The 17,050-nt window shown below is 38.6% G+C and overlaps 1 protein-coding gene across 3 annotated transcripts in view; it reads right to left on the bottom strand.

The window, feature by feature from the left end:
- RPS6KA2 (ribosomal protein S6 kinase A2) overlaps positions 1-17,050 on the bottom strand; it is a 265,454-nt gene that overhangs the window by 22,445 nt on the left and 225,959 nt on the right. For all 3 annotated transcript variants that reach the window (XM_031552440.2, XM_085219873.1, XM_010707087.4), the window contains 3 exons: positions 12,350-12,452; positions 9,490-9,620; positions 7,917-8,042 (listed from right to left, as the gene is read on the bottom strand). In XM_031552440.2, the coding sequence (XP_031408300.1) occupies positions 7,917-8,042; positions 9,490-9,620; positions 12,350-12,452 (360 nt within the window). The remainder of the gene's footprint in view (positions 1-7,916; positions 8,043-9,489; positions 9,621-12,349; positions 12,453-17,050) is intronic.

Below are 17,050 nucleotides of genomic sequence, written 5' to 3'. Positions count from 1 at the left end.
ACAACATAGATATTTTAAACTGACAGTTTCATCTCCAGCATTAATTCCAACAAAAGTGTCACAGAGATAGAATTCTGCAGTTTTGTGAGCTGGAAAATGAACAGGTTTCAATTTCAGTAATATTTTCTTTTAAAAATAAGTCCTCTTCATGCCAAGCATCTGTTTTAATTTGGTCCCTTTTTTGATGTCAAATTACTAAAGCTGGAGGAAAATCACTGCAGAAAGGCTAACATTATTTAACAGGCCATGGTATAATTTTACATTTAACATGTCTCCAAGGAGAGCTATTCCAAGCCTAATAGTTTCTGAGGGACTATTTGCTGTGCTATTAGTTTTGATTAGCTCCAGAGTTCCACTTCCCCCATCCTTGCTTAAATCTTTCAGAAAAATAATGAAGAAAAGAAGATATGGGCCTAATTAGCACTACTTTTCTGAAATAAGCATTGGCCATCGGATCAAGATGTGTAGGTGAGGCATTAAGATTTCTGAAGGCAGGGCATGTCCATTGCTGACTTAGTACTCCCAAGCTGTCGACTGCAACTTTAGTACTTATTAATTAATTACAGCCTATACAGTTGCACACATTTTCTAAGCTACATAAACACTAACAAAATTTGTTTCAACAGCACCCGTGAAGCAGAAAACTCATTTTAGAGAGAAACCTGCAATTTTAGGGCAGAATGGCTGAGTGTGAAAAGCTCTCCACTGTTTTAGCCTGCTCTGCACAGCCCTAGCTCACGTCCGTGGATCAAATTGATGAGTTTTCAGTTCGTGAGATGACTGTAGCACTACTCCCACCCTCTCTGACAAAAAGCTTCAGGGCTGAAAACCATGGTGTCATGTTTGGATGTTACAGAAGGGGAAGATTATTACATCAGTATGGAAGACAAATACAAGAAACAGTTTAAATGGCCCCAAAAGAGAAACAGAGCCTCAAAGGACTAAATGCTGTCCAAAATGCTTAGATGTTTGGCAAGCAATCTAGAGACGAGAAACGTGATACTGCTAAACTGCAGGAAAGCTGCTGCCTGACCCCGCATCTCAAAAAGATCCAGTTAGCACTGAAAAACAGCATCATTCTTGAGAAGCTCAGCAATGCCAAGGAGAGGGGCACTGTGAGCTTTGTGACTGAATGGGAGGGAGGTTGTAATATCTTTATGCTGGAGGGGCTGTACCGCCACTGTATATCTCAGATTTGCCCTGAAGCACAAGTTTAAGTGCTGGTGTGCCCACACTTCTATATTTCTATCTGCCTCCTCTGCTTATTTGTTGAGACTTATGCAACACCTTGATCCCATTTAGCCAATTGTCACTATCTAGCAATGGCTCTTGCTGTTACAAACAAGTTCACTGCTTACAAAAGTGCTCAGGGTGCTCCTGGCTCTTTGCCCTGTCCCCCTCTAAGCCCTTCAAGCACAGCCCCACACTCTTTGCTGGTCCATCCCTTCAAAAGATGTAACTGAAGGGTCTTGTCTATTTGAGATGTGCTTCTATGAAGAGCTGACTTACAGAGAGAGTACCTGGCAGAAACCTGAACACACTAAATTAAAACAAGAGAAAAGTGAGGCTGAATGAAGCTTGGCAGGCATCCGACTAAACTTAAATCTTACAAAATGACAACATCATTAAATATGCTCTATTGTCCCTTGCTATGGTGAGCATGTACACAATAATATTCTGCATGGAAGTCAAGAACTTTGGAATTACTCAAAATGGGACAACCTAGAAAGCCTTCAAAATACACTCACAGAACAGATGCAAGACCCTCACAGAAAACTTTCTCCACTGCACTCCTTTGCTATTCCATCCATTTTACTGTGATCAGTTTTCTCTCTCCAACACATACTGAAGACACTGTCTCATGCTGTCTGTAAGCACTCTTCCCATAGATTTCTATTTGCAGTCTGAAGCTTTCCATGGTGGTTCTTTTGCAAAGTGCCAGATGAGCACCCCTCTGGAAAACTGCCCTCCCTGTGCAAATCCAAAACAACACAGAGATTTATGCCTAAAATCATCACTGAAATCTGTACCTCACATATGATACTCTATATCCTATTGAGTCTGTTGCCACATTACCAGCTTAAATATCCATCAGACACTGAAAATAATCTGCTGCTGAAGACTCTGAATAACAGGATTTCACAAATCTCAGATTCATACGCCAAACATCATTGGCTTCATAATTGTTCTCTCTAATTTATCAAGGTAAGAAATAATCTTATAATTCTGACCCACATTTTGTAAGGCTACAACTCCACTAATCAGATCTAATTTCTTTCTATGGGAGGGGGAGAACACCTCAACCATCACTTTAAGAGTATATTACCAACTGCTCTCACTACCAGACTATTTTCCTGTTTCCTATTTTCCTATTTTTTCTTTTTTAGCTTCAAGACATTCTGTCTCATCATGTTGCCTATAGCAGCTGAGTTTTTATTTTTCAATTATATTATCTTACAGATATTAACAGAATTTGATCACATCACGCTGTCTTCAATCATATATATTTTGTAACAATCTTGGATACTTTCTTGCAATTAGTGCATATATTTTACTACTTGTTTTTTTTTTTCAGATTTTCTCTCCTTTGTTTATAATCTACTTTAAACCATAGATACTGAAATATCCCTAACTTCACTTTTTTTGGTATTCATGCTTTCTACATTTAGCACTAACCTCCTGACACAGGCATAATATAAGCTATGGGAAAATCGCTATTGTGGAACCTCCTGCCTTCTGACAAGCATATCTAACTACACCAACCACCTAAAAATAAGCAAAGCAAGACTATGAACATCAATGGATGGGGAAAATGAAATTTAAAAGAAACATTAAACAATTCTAGAATTCATTCATCTGGTGATTGTCACTGCTACTAGCACATAAGTAGAGGTATATAGGAAATCTAACTACACAGGCCTGCTAAAAACAGCTCTCAGGAGTTACTGACTTCTGTTTATTGATAGCATGTTGACATCACTTCTCCAGTTACCAGTGGAGAAGTGCATTTTTATAGCTCTTTAAATTGAACCTTCTCACCAGTCTGTCCATATCAAAACATACTGAGATAAATGCACTTTCGATGCTTAGTAATTACCAGAATTATATATGAACTGTAGGATTTACTAGATCTCCAGCATAACCTAACCTGTATCCCAGAGGCAGACACAGATAGCAAAATCTAGCCTTGCTTACAGCTCGGAACATTTGGAACCAAATAGTTAGTTAGTGCATTACAGAGATAGGAAAAAAAAAGTCATGAAATTCATACATGTTCAAGATCCAAATTCCACTGCAGTATTGTCATCTGCAAAACTGAACTTGTCATTTGGGACTACCTCTGCTGTATGTGTTTCCTCAGGGGAGAAGGAAGAGTGTAACCTGTCCTTTTATCCAATTATTTGCCCTGGATCCAACAGCATAGGAAAACTAAAAATCTATAAGATTTAACCAGGTAGATAGTCTTTTGACACAGAGAAAAAAGCAGTTGCCTTCAAGCTGTTGAATCTGGCCCCCGTTCCACCCAAATCCACAGTGTTTGGTACAGATAATATAACAAGGGTAGAATAGGCCATAGCAGCAGCAGTTTTAACTTAGACTATTATCTTCCAGTAATCTCTCCTGAAGAGGGGAGAAGTCGATCTAAATAGAGAAATTTTGAGATGCAGTCAGTTGTTGTTTTTTTTTTTTGCAAACTTCATCTGGCTTCAGTAAGAAGCATATTTGAAAATTCAGCTTGAAAGCTTCAATAGAAGTAGAGATCCACATTTGAAATCAGTGCAATGATTTTAAATGAAGCAAAAAACTTTTGACATATACTAACTGCATCAAATCTCTGGCAGGTTTTGAAAAATTAAATACATCCAAAACTCACAGATCTCCTTTGTTTTCCAAAAGAGAGCTCTTTTGGAGAATGTGTACAGGTTTCCATCACAGCCTTTTTTCCATGCACAGAAATCCCTCCCATCTGCTCTAGAATCAATCTTCTTATAAATTGACTTACTTTCTCTAGATAGTAGATAGTGATGCAATTGAAATAGTTTAATCTGATTCACTTTTCCTTCTGATCTCGCTGTTACATGTGTACCCATTTGATGCTTGTAATTCTGATTGACACTGACAGTTCCCTTTGTTATTAAAAATCATCCTATTGTAGTGAGGATGATCGATATTTGAGCAGAAGAATCTGAAACATTAGAGATTCATCATAAGAGAAACACTATTCTTTTTTCCCCAGCTTTCTTCTGTTACCAGAGTTTTATAAAATTTTCCAAAGAATGAACAATATTTATGTATTTCTTAACTTTATATTCCCAACTTTCCCTTGGGCAAAAAAAAAGCCTAGGAGTAACATTTTAAAAGTACTTCAGAGTATGTAGTGCAGTAGAATATTATTCAAAGATTTGCTAAATCTAAATCTACCTACACTGATCCAGGCTTGTTCCACTAGTTTCAGGTTAGACTTAGTGTGCAGGAAATCTGGCAGCATGATATTGAAATGCTTTCAATAGTATAGATGTGTTAAGTCTCAATTCTTAAACATTGTATTTAGGAGCCTCTATTTAGGGCAGGTCTTGAATAGACATAGAGTTTGTTATTAAGATTTCATTCTTACAAACAGTTCGGAAGAAAAATCTCTTCTGCAAGTTTAGTGATTGGACTTATGAAGGTATCTCAGAGCCCAGAGATGCAGACAGGTGTCTGGAGGGATTTTCAAAAGTCCCTCAGTGAGTGATGTGCCTCATCTCATTGAACACTGGAAAGAGTTAAATTACAGATCTGTTCAAGTGCTTTTATCATGTCAACAAAGAGCATCTTTACATTTCTAGACCTCTAATTATCTCTATAAGATGGTCTCCAATTAGTTGCAGATGGCCAGCAAAAGAAAAAGGAATGAAATGTTTCTGAAAAATACGTGCTGTTTCTGGGTTAAGAAACATTTTGTTTTTCTGTGTGGATTTTCTGGCAGTAGCTCTGACTCATGTTACTCTGGCTCAGTACTCTGTTGTCTCAGTATGGCTCTACAAAGTGATAGTAAATAAGGCCTGGTGAGCGGCAGACTCCATGGAGTGGAGGATGACAAACCCCTTCCCACAATGATGCCATTACATCATTTCCTTAACTCCTTCATTATTGTCAGTATCCTTTGGGGAGATAGGATGATGCTCTCTGACGTGTCAGCAATCAGCATTTACTAGGGAGCTTTTAATGACGTGTTACCAGACAAATGGGGAAACTGCCTATCTTATGAATGATCATTGCAGATATTTTTTCCTGAGAAAATTATGCTTACTGAAAGAAATCAAAAGAATCTAATTACAGTGATTTTTATAGAGAGAGTTAAAAGATGCATGTCAAAAGGAACTGATATATAATTAAGATAATGTCAGTTGCAACTCCCGTACCATCTAATTACTTGAAATGGTTGCACTGTGCAATCTTTATGAAACTGAGCTACTTTGATAACAAAATGAACAACCTTGATATCAAATAGAAAAAAAAAAAGAGAAAGGATAATAAAACCAATATATTTGTAGGAATAATAATCAAGTGGGAAGCAGTCAATATGCTGGAAAGAAAGTACAAATAGAAACCCACCAGCCGTCTGCAACTCAAAGTCTGTGCTACATGTTTGACTCACTCTGTGTTGGAAACTGACATGCAAAATGAGTTGCCTAAGCTGGTGGTCAAAATCAAGACCTACTAGCATAACAAGAAAGCAACAAGAACTGAAGGAAGAAAGGAATAAAAAGAGTAAATTAATAAAAATGGAAGGGAGCATAAGCCTTGCAACAAACGTGCTAGACTCTCCTGAGGCATTGGATTTCTCCATGTGTTAAGTTTGCTCTAGATTCTCATAGGTACTCCAAACCCATACTGCTAAGTAGGTTCTGGACCATATTGGATTCAGGCACTCAGACATCTTTGAGGATAAAGGTCTTTGTATTTCGGTTTCTTGCTGACTGTATTACACTCATAAAGATGTTAGCAATTCTTGATATATATATAGAGTATTAAAAATATTTAAAAAATTCATTTAATTCACATTTTTTTTACCATGGATGTCATTTATTTCTACAAGACCTATACCTACCATTGCACAATGTCATCTGTTGAAAATTAACAGGTAATTTTTCCATTCATTAAAAATGACAATCCTATCATGTCCCTGTGCAAGCCCAAGACCTGCTTGTAGGGCTGTGCCCCTAATTATGATACTGCAGTTGTTTGAATAATGACATCAACAAATTGTGAATTATTAATGGTTCCCAGAGTTTTGTGGACAGTATTTGGAGACACCAAAACTTTCATGGACTTCAATGGATACTGAATTATCATCCATTTTGTAATAGAAAATAAGACTGAGTAAATACTTCATTATTACTCTATTGACTACCTGTAGCTCATTTATCTATGACCTGCTGTTTGGATCACTTTAAACTCACAGTTTCTTATTTAGTTGCAGAGAGACAGTCTCGTTTACAAGCTAAGTTTTTCTACAAACTTCAAAATACAAGAAATAAACCACCAATACTTTATTTGGTGAGATTGGTCTCTTTTCCTAGGTAACTACTGATAGGATGAGAGGTGGCCTCAAATTGTGCCAGGAGAGATTCAGGAAAAATTTGTTCTCTGAAAGAGTGTTGAGGTATTGGAATAGGCTGCCCAAGGAGGTGATGGAGTCACTGTCCCTGGAGGTGTTCAGGAACTGTGGAGATGTGGCACTGAGAGACATGGTTAGTGGGCATGAGGGATGGGCTGGCGGTTGGATGTGGTGAACTTAGAGATCTCATCTTAATGATTCCATGATTTACTGCAAGTTTAGTAAATACGTCTCTTCGTGCACTGATTCCAAGGAATTACTTTTTTGTCTTCTGCTTATTTAAGCAATCTGTTTCCATGAGATCTTGTAGAATTAAAAGATCTGACTTAACTGTCCCTGTCTTTCCAAATTCATTAAACTGATTTAATCCAATCTTACCACTTTTTGGTAAAAGAACAAAATCACTAAATAATTTTCTAGCACATGAACATTTTAATTACTACTCCTTTCCACCAAAGAAAATTTAATTTTTGTAACTTTTTGCCTGAGAAGTACATTGATTTCTTGACACATACACTAAACTTTTTTTGCCTTCTGTAAAAGCTACATGCTATTGACCAATAGCAATTAACTAAGTTTAAACTTAGCTCTCTGAGCTCTTCCAAAGCAGTTCTACTGGGCAGCCATTCTTTCCTATTATAACAAATTCCCTCATACATGCATTCTTGCTGTTGGCTGCTGTGACATATGGGATTGCAAGAACAAGTTTGAAATTCACTGATTTGTCTTTAATATTCAACTGAATTCTACTAAATCTATATTTTGAATCTCCACTGAAGCCTGTCATTTGTGCCTTTGTGTAGCATGCTGGTGCTGAACATCAAGGAGAGATAAAGAAATCTGATGATTTGTGAATGACCATGCTTTTCACTAACAAATCTCTCTTATTACAGTAAGAACTATCAAAACTAAATTTAAGAAGAATAAAATGTTATTTTGCAATCATAGAGTATTCAATTTTGCAATCATTTTGTTATTTTGTTTGTTTAAGATGAGTCAATTGTAAATTTGATCGTGTTTGATCATCTGCTAATAATCATGTCTAGATTGTGAAAGGAGCAAGGCTGAAATAAGTGGGATTTCAATACAAGACTGTAAAGTGTTTTTTTTTGTCCTGGAATTTTACTTTATTAAAACATGAGAAATAATGAGGCTTATCATGAAACTTGTCATCTTTTGAAAGTAAAAAAGAACCGGCAACACCAAAAAAAAAAAAAAAAAAAGCCAACACTGTAAGACTGATCACACTTCTGCATAGACTGGCAGAGAAGTTTCAACCACACGTCTGGCATCAACCAGGTGACTTTCTTACCTTCACCGCAAACTCGGTTTCTGTTGCTTTATGAACACACCTCTTGCACACTGAATAGGAGCCAATTCCTATGTCCTCCTTGATCTCATATCCATCTGTAAAGTGAATATTGTTTCCATGTAATTGCTATAGAGAAAGACAAAATAAACAAGGTAATCAGGACATGGATACATAAATGGATACATAAAGGGACTAGCCTAGTTGTTCACAAAGTGTTAGATCTCATCTTCTCCACAGCTGGTGTGTTCTAAGTCTAATTAAAAAATATCTGAAGCTTTTTATCTAAACAAGTGTGTTCCAGCCCTTTTTACCTTTTTCTCAGTCTGTAAGAGGGAGTTTTCCGTTTAGAAGTAATAGAAAAAAAAGGAGTGATATTGTAAACTATTTATGGAATGCAGACAACCACTTCCTATTAGAAATTCACAGGGAACTGCAGGCCTAAGTCTCTTGAGAAATCTACATTTCTCGACTACAAAAACTTATTCCTAATTACTGAAAGGCCAGGTAATTTGGGAGGGCAGATTGATGAGGTGATGATGCCCTCCCAAAGCCCAAATTTAAACCTTGCTGCAAACTCAATTCCAGGATTGAAGAAATCACCAGCACCTCTAAAAACCCTCTAGGACCTTCTGTCTAAAAATGTATCCTCGTTGGAAAAGCCTAAACAGAACCTTGTCAGACGTATAACCATGTAAAACGTGCACATTCAATACATTTTTAGAAGAAAACATAGTTACATTTTTTGGGGTGTAATTGTTTGGATAATACTTCACTTAGTGGTGCAGAAAAGAGCTTTTAATAATAAACTATGAATTATTAAAATAGGGATAAAAGCTGATACCACAAGCAAGGACTCTTTCCCTTGTGTATCTCTTGCTGTGGGTAAGAGAAAAGCTTTTTCCTTGTGAAAAAATCTGCAGTGTCTTTGAGCAGTCCTCTTCCTCTCCTGATTCACTGTTCCTCTGATGTGCTGAGCCATTTGTAGCAATTCATTTCTGGTTTACTCCAGTGTGAAATTACAATTGCTGGAGAGAACGTCATAGGGAAATGGCAGCAAGAAACCAAGAATCTGGCAATTTTCCTTCCACTGCCAAGCCAGTCTGGGTTATGTGAGTACAACCAGGCTCTTCTGTAATCACAACAGGAACACTGTGGCCTCTCTATACTCAGGAACTTGGGCTTCATGTGTGTAGGAGCCTACGGAAATAATTCATTAAGCCTCTCTGCCAATACTGACTGTATCACATAACTCTAGACAAAACTGTTGAGAATAACATCAGTCACTAAAAAACAACACTTCATTGCCTGCCCTGTAATAGTGTTTCAGGTATGCAGAAGTACTTTTCATCTGAGCTGTGATAAGGTGTGATCCCTATTTCCTTTGTAGGGCAGTGGAGAATGTGAACATAAAGATAAAAGCCTTTGCGAAAAAATATACCTAATTTTCCATCTCCTACATGAAGCATGGCAACAGATGAGGGTTGGGTGAATTTGAAATGCTGAGGCAGTTTAAATACAATGTGCACACATGCACCTGTCTATCAAGTGCAAAGTTTAGCATTAGCATCCGTACCTGCACAATTGGATGAACGGTGATTTTGTGCACATCCTGCTGTGCAGGCTCCTGCACCAAGTTAGAGGCAACAAAGCTGAACCCTCTGAAAAGATGATGAGCATTGGCACTTGGAGGAACACCTGGGGAATCTGTAGAAGGAAGCAAATGACCTCATGAGTGGCACAAAGGATCAGAAAGTGATAGTACAACAACTGCAATAGACTGTCACCCCGTCAGTCAGCTGCACATTCTGATGAAGTGGTAGAAATGTATTTATCTAATTCACCTCCATAATAAAGACTCTGATGTGCCTTCTCCATCCCTTTCCTCTGGATGTGAACAGTGTAGGGATATTGTTTGCAAGATCACTCCTTTGAATACAGAGGTTTAATCATGGTTAATTTTCATTCCAATGTGAAGCACCGTCTGTGTCAGGAGTATGCATCAGCAGAGAAGGGACAGTATGACAAAGGCAGGAGAAGGACAGATAGCTTAAGGCAGGGCACCCCTTTGGATCAGCAGAAGTTCTCCAGGGAGTGGAAAAAAGCTGCGGAATGCTTTATGTGTCCTTTGTGGAACACCTTGACTACAGAAATTACAAAGGCTAAAGTAATGCAATGTGATGTGTGGATGAGGAGAATGCAAAGGAGAAAAGACCTGAAGCAAGTGTAAAAGCACAGTTCTCCAAGAGTGGTGGTTTGCAGTCTCAAAGGGATCTTTCTGCAGCAGCTTTAGGAGCTGGGATCTACCCCAGGAAGAGGCTGGCTGACTTGTCCTCAGGTGAACAAACTGGCTGGGGGTGTTGAAACTAACCTCCTCACTCCAGAGGAGTTCAAAGAGCCCTGAAATGTTCTGCCTTTGGGATGAAACAACTAGAGAACAGTCTCTGGTACCTTTCTCTCAATGAGAGAAACATCTTGCCAAAGCAAGAAGAGAAGAGGAGCTTCACTTAGAATTCTGAAATGCTTTAAAGAGATCCTTCTCCCACAGCGTATATTTTGTCCAGGGCACTTTCATATGCAGTAATACCAGCAATGCAAACTATTCCTGGGCATGTAAAATGTAAACTGTGGATATTCTTTATTCCCCTTATCATTGTGATTTCTAAAATGTAACCTGTGGTTAACTATACAAGATTCAGTCTTTCTGAAGCTGTAATATGGTAGAAACAATTGATCTGCTCAGAAAAATGAAACTGAGACTGCAGCTAATTCTACATCTCTACAAAGTCTTAGCTTTGGCTGATGTCAGAAACAAGCACAGCGAGTCTAACCTCACTCCAAACTATGTGGAAAAGCCTATTCTTTGGTAAAACAAAGTGGGCTATTTGTTTATTTGTGTGACAATGAGAACAGTCCTTGAAAATACATGGATGAATCTCATCAGACCTCTTCCATTACTGGGTACTTCTTACAATGGTGTATATACTAGAGTAGTTTCCCAAAATATATTAATTAAGAGAAAATAGTATTTATTTTGAAAATGGAATGGGAATAATTCAAATCTTGAACATTATTGAACTATAGAAGAGTTGTGACTCAGCTCTAAAACACAAGTGCTAGGTCATCTCTATTAAAAACAACTGTTCCTTCATAATTCACTGTTAATCTCTTTATGAAACACTGTATAAGAACAACTGATTGTTTGGTGTTCAGTGTTAAATATTCACTACCACTGACTAATGTGCCCATTGTATGGACTGGATGTTAATACATTTGCGTTAAGTGCAAAACTTCGTTTTATGTTTTATGTTAACTGTGATAGTTAGGAATCCTAAATCCTTTTCCTAGTTTTGATAAATACTGAATCACTGTACGTGTCTGACACACTCGCAAGCACCAATCTCCTATAATAGCTATCTTCCTAACTGTGAAAGCTATAATGCTTTGTCCTTCCTGAGCATCTTACAGTATTACAGAATTCATAAAGGCCTAATAAATCTGTAGTAATTTACTTCAGCATGCTTTGCTGGGGTTAGCAAACATTATTATTTTATTTGCAGAAGAGGAGATTTAGATACCTGAGGTGCAATTTTACATACATTTTCTCAGCAGTAAGGCCAGCCTAAGATGCCTGTGCTGCTTGTGGAAAACTGCCCAACCACTTACAACAGTGCAACCATTTGTGGGCTGAACTCTAAGTTGGATTTCTGCAATGATCTTGGTTTGATTCGTGTTCAAATCATCACTTATGGCCTGGATCACTTCTGCTCCCTGTGAGGCTCTGTAGACAGCTGAGTCAACATAAATGAAAAGTTTATGTGGACTTCAGAAATAAGTGACCAGAAAAACTGACTCAAATTCAGATGAATCCCTCAGAAAAGGTAATGTAAAACTGTACCCGCAATGATGAACTGTCAGTATTGGAACTGCACCTTTAGAATCGTCAGAGGAGAGCTTAGGAATCTGCAGAAAGCTGTTTCAACCTCCAGACTAAAGCTTTCTGTGAAACAGCAAACTTCTAGACTGGTTGCAAAACTTTGACTAAACCTGATTCTAGGCAGTAGAGCTCATTTAATAATTGATGAAACATCTGTGGAATACATAATTAAATACTAGCTTGTAGAGATACAAAGTTCTTTGAAGCCTAGAACAGTTATAACAGTTATATTCAGCTAATATAAGCAACAGTAATAGCAATAAAATAGCCAATAATTACATTGTTTCACTATAAACAATGCAGACATATTAATGTGAAGTTGGTGAAATGTTCCTGCCTTTTCTTAGAAATGCAAAACACTCATTGCTTGCTGTTGGGTATCACAAAACCCAGCAACTCCACAGGTGATCAGACTTTTTGACTCAGTGGAATGGGGAGAGAGATTATGAATGAAACAAATCACTAAAAAGACCCATCACCCATGTGCCACTGTGCTAACCTGTGGGGGTCCGAGATGTGAACTCCGGATCAAAGTGGAAAGTGTCTTCTGGCCGTCCCACTGCAGGCTTGAAAGGCGGCTTGATTTCTTTTCTGTACAGTTTCTAGAAGAAGAACAAATCACAGTCAACAACCTGGCAACAAATTCCGCTACTTCAATACTCACATATAGGTTCCCCTGCTTTGGTGCGGCCTTTGTTAGCCCAGCGCCATCCTTGCAGGACTGACAAAGAGGATGATGAAGCCACAGTACTGGCTCTTGTTTAACTGGCAGGTTTCAAATCTATGCCCTAGCTTGTCCCTGCAGTTCTTAATTATCAGGACTCAGAATGTAAATGCAACGTTTCTGGTCAAAATTTAGACCATGAACAGTCTATCTGGAGCATCTGGAAATTCACTGATCTTAAGGGCAGGATCGGAACATGCAATGGTAACACTAGGAAACCACATATGGGTGAGCTGAGCATCACATTAGTGATAACTAGCTCAAAGAACCACTTGGAAGCAGTGACTGCTTTAGCATTTTTTGTTTGTCAAGAACTAGCAATATGTTTGACACCCTGCCAGACGGAGCTGAGCAACAGGCCTTGCTGCTTGGAGCTCACAACCTAAACAAGAGCTTTGTTCTTTTGGTATATCTGGTGAAATGGAAGGAGCTCACAGAAGAAGATCAGATGAAATCCATCTTCCCATCTAAAGGCAGTAGGAAGAAAGCACTGCAGATAGCAGGGAAATCACTTTAAGGGTGAAAATGTAGATTGAGCAACTGAACAGAAGAACAAAACTAAGGAAAAAGTTAAGGAAGAGGGGAAGGTGTACAACAGGTAACATCTGGGTGAGTTTTTGCTGGGGAGTTGAGGGAGCATGTAGGGGACCACCTAAGTAACAGGCGCCATATATATATACTAATACCTTGCCTTTGTTTCAAGGGATCTCCTGGCCTTTTTACCTATACTTAGCAATGTTTAAGAAACTGCTCCACTGTGTTCCTTTGCAAGCATTCATATGCACACCCACACATTCTGGAAGATGAATAAACTTAGTATGTCTGGACCTGACCCAAAGCTTACAGAGGTTAAAGGAAAGAATCCAACTGATTTCAACTATCTTTACATTATCTCTGCTTGAAGCGGCCAAACCTGAGCACCATGCTGATGGTAGCACCAGGAACAGAACTCCCATTTGACTCCCTGCCCCATGTTTCCATCCCTGGGCTTGCTCCCTTTCTGGCAATGCTTTTGTTCTCAGGTTTCAAAGAACTGAACTTGTTGCCACAGACAGTTTCCAATAATTAGGCATGCCTGAACAGAAATATTTTGTTTCTTTCAAACTTTCAAATCATGATAAGAGCTTGAGAGCAATTTAATGACTGTTTACAATGTATATATTCTCAAGGTAACTTTTAAAACAACTTCATAATGAGCTGGTTCTCCAAAACATTTAATGGAGATTAAATATATGCCTGTCCAGCTCTCTGCAAGAAGGAAGATTTTTTAACTGTGATTTTTGTGGTGAATTAACTTCTGTAATATAAAGCATGTGGTCAAACCTAATATATATATATATATGCATCAACATAATTTAAACTTTATTTTGCATAGACAAATAACAGTTATTGAGGCAGGACATTCTGCAGCATAGTATTAGCATTAGTATAAAGCAGATGTTTGTGGCTGAATTATGATTCCTCGGAAAAGTGGAATGGTGAGGTTGGAAATGACTCTGCAGTAATTAATGGCCATTTCACCATAAAAAGTTCCTGCTTGTGCAAAATTGCTCCATATCTTCTGAGAGAAAAAGAGATAAATAATTGTTGTAAGCCACAGTGGAAAGCTAGTCTTCCAAATAATTAAAAGCCAATTGTGATCTTAAGCAGGAAGTGTCACTCATCAACTGAAAAGTATAAACCTATTAATTAACATACACATTTTTCTGTCTGCAGGGCGCTTTAAAAGAGCAGTCAGCACCTACTGTGGGTTTTCCTCTTGCTAGGATTTAACCTTGAGTAAGCTATTTGCTTCCAGCTTCCTTCTATTTGTCTTAATTCACAACTGCAGTGCCTCTACTACAAAAAGCAATCTGGTCACACACACATGCTTCCTCCTTGAATTAAATGCACTCCTCATCCTGTGAGGTCCAAAAATTGGAAAACATTTTAGAACTGTACATCATTTGGGAACTGCACTCTCTTTTCATTATCATAACCATATTCTGCCCAGCATCTCGATTCTTCCCTCCATCTGTAGTTTCTTAAGTGCTGTTGGATCTACTTTTGTGTTTTGAATCCCTAACCCACATCCTCCTCTACTAAGGAGGGATTTGAGATTCATCATGAGTCACATGCCACCTAAAGATGTGTAATCACAAATCCGCTTGATGGGAGGAGATGGAAACAAAGAAGTCGCTTGTGTGGGAGAAAGGAACCTCCTGAGTGCAAACTGGTTGACACCCTTTTCCATTTCCTTTTCCACTTGCAATTGAGTTTGTTTCCAGTGTTTCTGACTAGGTGATTAGGAACAGCAAAAGGTCAACAGCCTAAAATATTTTTCATCCCAGTTTTTTGAATCAGGTAGCTAGATTGAATTGTGAGGAACAAGAATGAGCAGAGCAGAGTCATCTGCAGGCTTTGCTATCCTGGCTCTACTGCTCTGAGAGAACCACTACAACCAAAGCCAGTTCACTGAAGCAAACTAAACCACAGTGCAGAGTTAAAAGTGGAGCCTCACTGCAGGCAGAACACATCTTCCTTTAAATGGCCCATATCCTGTTGACGCCAATTCACAGGTGACACAAACTTACCTAAGAGTCATGGCTATTGTTTTCCATAAAAACAGAGAGCAAATCTCTCAGAGGATTTGAGATCCTTCTAGTCTTTCCAAGAATTTCTGATTAAATTTCTGATTTAAGGTAAAACATATTAATTGATCATGTCTTATCACAGTCCCAAAATTATTTGAGGCTGGTGGCATATCTCTTCCACATTGATCTCCTCCAACATAAAATCAAACAGAGTGGCAAATGACATAACAAGATAAGTCTGCACTATTGTGTTTGACCATTTTTATCTGCCTCTCAAATAACTTCTGGTGATTTTTAAACAGCTATCATCATGTCTACTGATGACACCAAGCCGAGCAGTGTAATTGATAAAGCAGAAGGAAGGGTTGCCATCCAGAGGGACCTCGATAAACTCGAAAGGTGAACCTAATAAGGTTCAACAAAGCAAAGTGCAAGGTTTCACACTTGGGTCGAGATAATCCCAGATATGTAAACAAACTGGGAGAAGAACTTGAAAGTAGTCCTGCTGTGAAGGACCACGGGGGCCTGGTTGATGGAAACCTTAACATGAGCCAGCAGCATGCGCTTGCAGTTCAGAAGGCCAATGGTAACCTGAGTTCCATCAGAAGAGGGGTGGTCAGCAAGACAAGGTGATCGTTCCCCTCTCCTCTGCCCTTGTGAGGCCCCAGCTGGAGTTTTGCATTCAAGTCTGGGGCCCCCAACACAGGAAGGATGTGAAGCTTTTGAAGAGGGTCCAGAGGAGTGCCATGAAGATGGTCAAAGAGCTGGATCACCCCTCCTATGACAATAGGCTGAAGGAACTGGGCTTGTTCAGCCTGGAAAAGAGAAGGCTACAGGAAGACCTCATTGCACTTTCCAGTATTTAAAGGAAGTTTATAAACAGAAAGGAAACCAACTTTTTACACAGGTAGATACTGATAGGACTTTAGAACTAAAGGAGTGGAGATTTAGATGGGGAAGTTTTATACTGAAAGAGTGGTGAGGTGCTAGAACAGGTTGCCCAGAGAGGTTAAGGAAGTCCCATCCCTTGAGGTGTTTTTGGCCTGCTTGGATGGAGCTCTGGGCAGTCTGATCAAGTACCTGATCTTGTGGCTGGCAAACCTGCCTGAGGCAGGGGGGTTGGAACTTGATGGTCCTTGAGGTCCCTTCCAACCCAAGCCATTATATGATTCTGTGAACTCTAATCACAAGAGTCCTGGTTTGGACTTCTACAAAACCCATAGAAGAAAATGTATATGTGATGTGCCTGGAAAACATATTTAAAAAAAAAAAAAAGAGGAAATGGTTTAACTATTTAGTAATTTCCTTGACTGAGCTTCTTTGATAAAAAATTGAATTATTCCTCAGCCACCTTTCAGAAGTAGAAGGATGCTACCCTCCACAGTGTTGCACTTGTAGTGCAAGGATACATCTACCTGTCATAGAAAACCCAATAAGCAGACAAAAAGATGAACTGCCTTCTAAAATATTTGTCCTCTCGTAGATTAATGGCGCAATACTATTACCTTCAAATGATAGAAAAGTTAGCAGAATTCAGGCCTCCAAACAAACTTTTGCTGTTGGTAAAATCTGCCTTAAATAACACAATTCCAGTTCAGTTTGATCTCTGATTAATATTAAAGGAAATAGAACTTGTGTCCTCTTTCTTCCTACTTCTTGCCAGCAGTATCTGACAGTTCATTTTCTAGTCTACCATTTGCTCCAGTTCTAATTTAGTCTGTAATCTAAACAAAAAACACTGCTTTTGTCTCACTCCTCTGCTTGCAGTCTGCAGAAATGAATTTCATTTTTCACTTTCAGTGAAAAGCCAGAAATTCTTTAAGCATGACCTGGAAAGAAGAAACAGTAATACAAATAGCAGCAACCAGGCTGTGCTTTCTAAGACCCACTGATTAAAATTATC

Source organism: Meleagris gallopavo, chromosome 2, assembly GCF_905368555.1.
Source record: "Meleagris gallopavo chromosome 2, MGAL_WU_HG_1.1, whole genome shotgun sequence".
NCBI lineage: Eukaryota > Metazoa > Chordata > Aves > Galliformes > Phasianidae > Meleagris > Meleagris gallopavo.
Note: the sequence above shows the minus strand (reverse complement) of the source record. Positions and strands in the feature narration are given on the sequence as shown.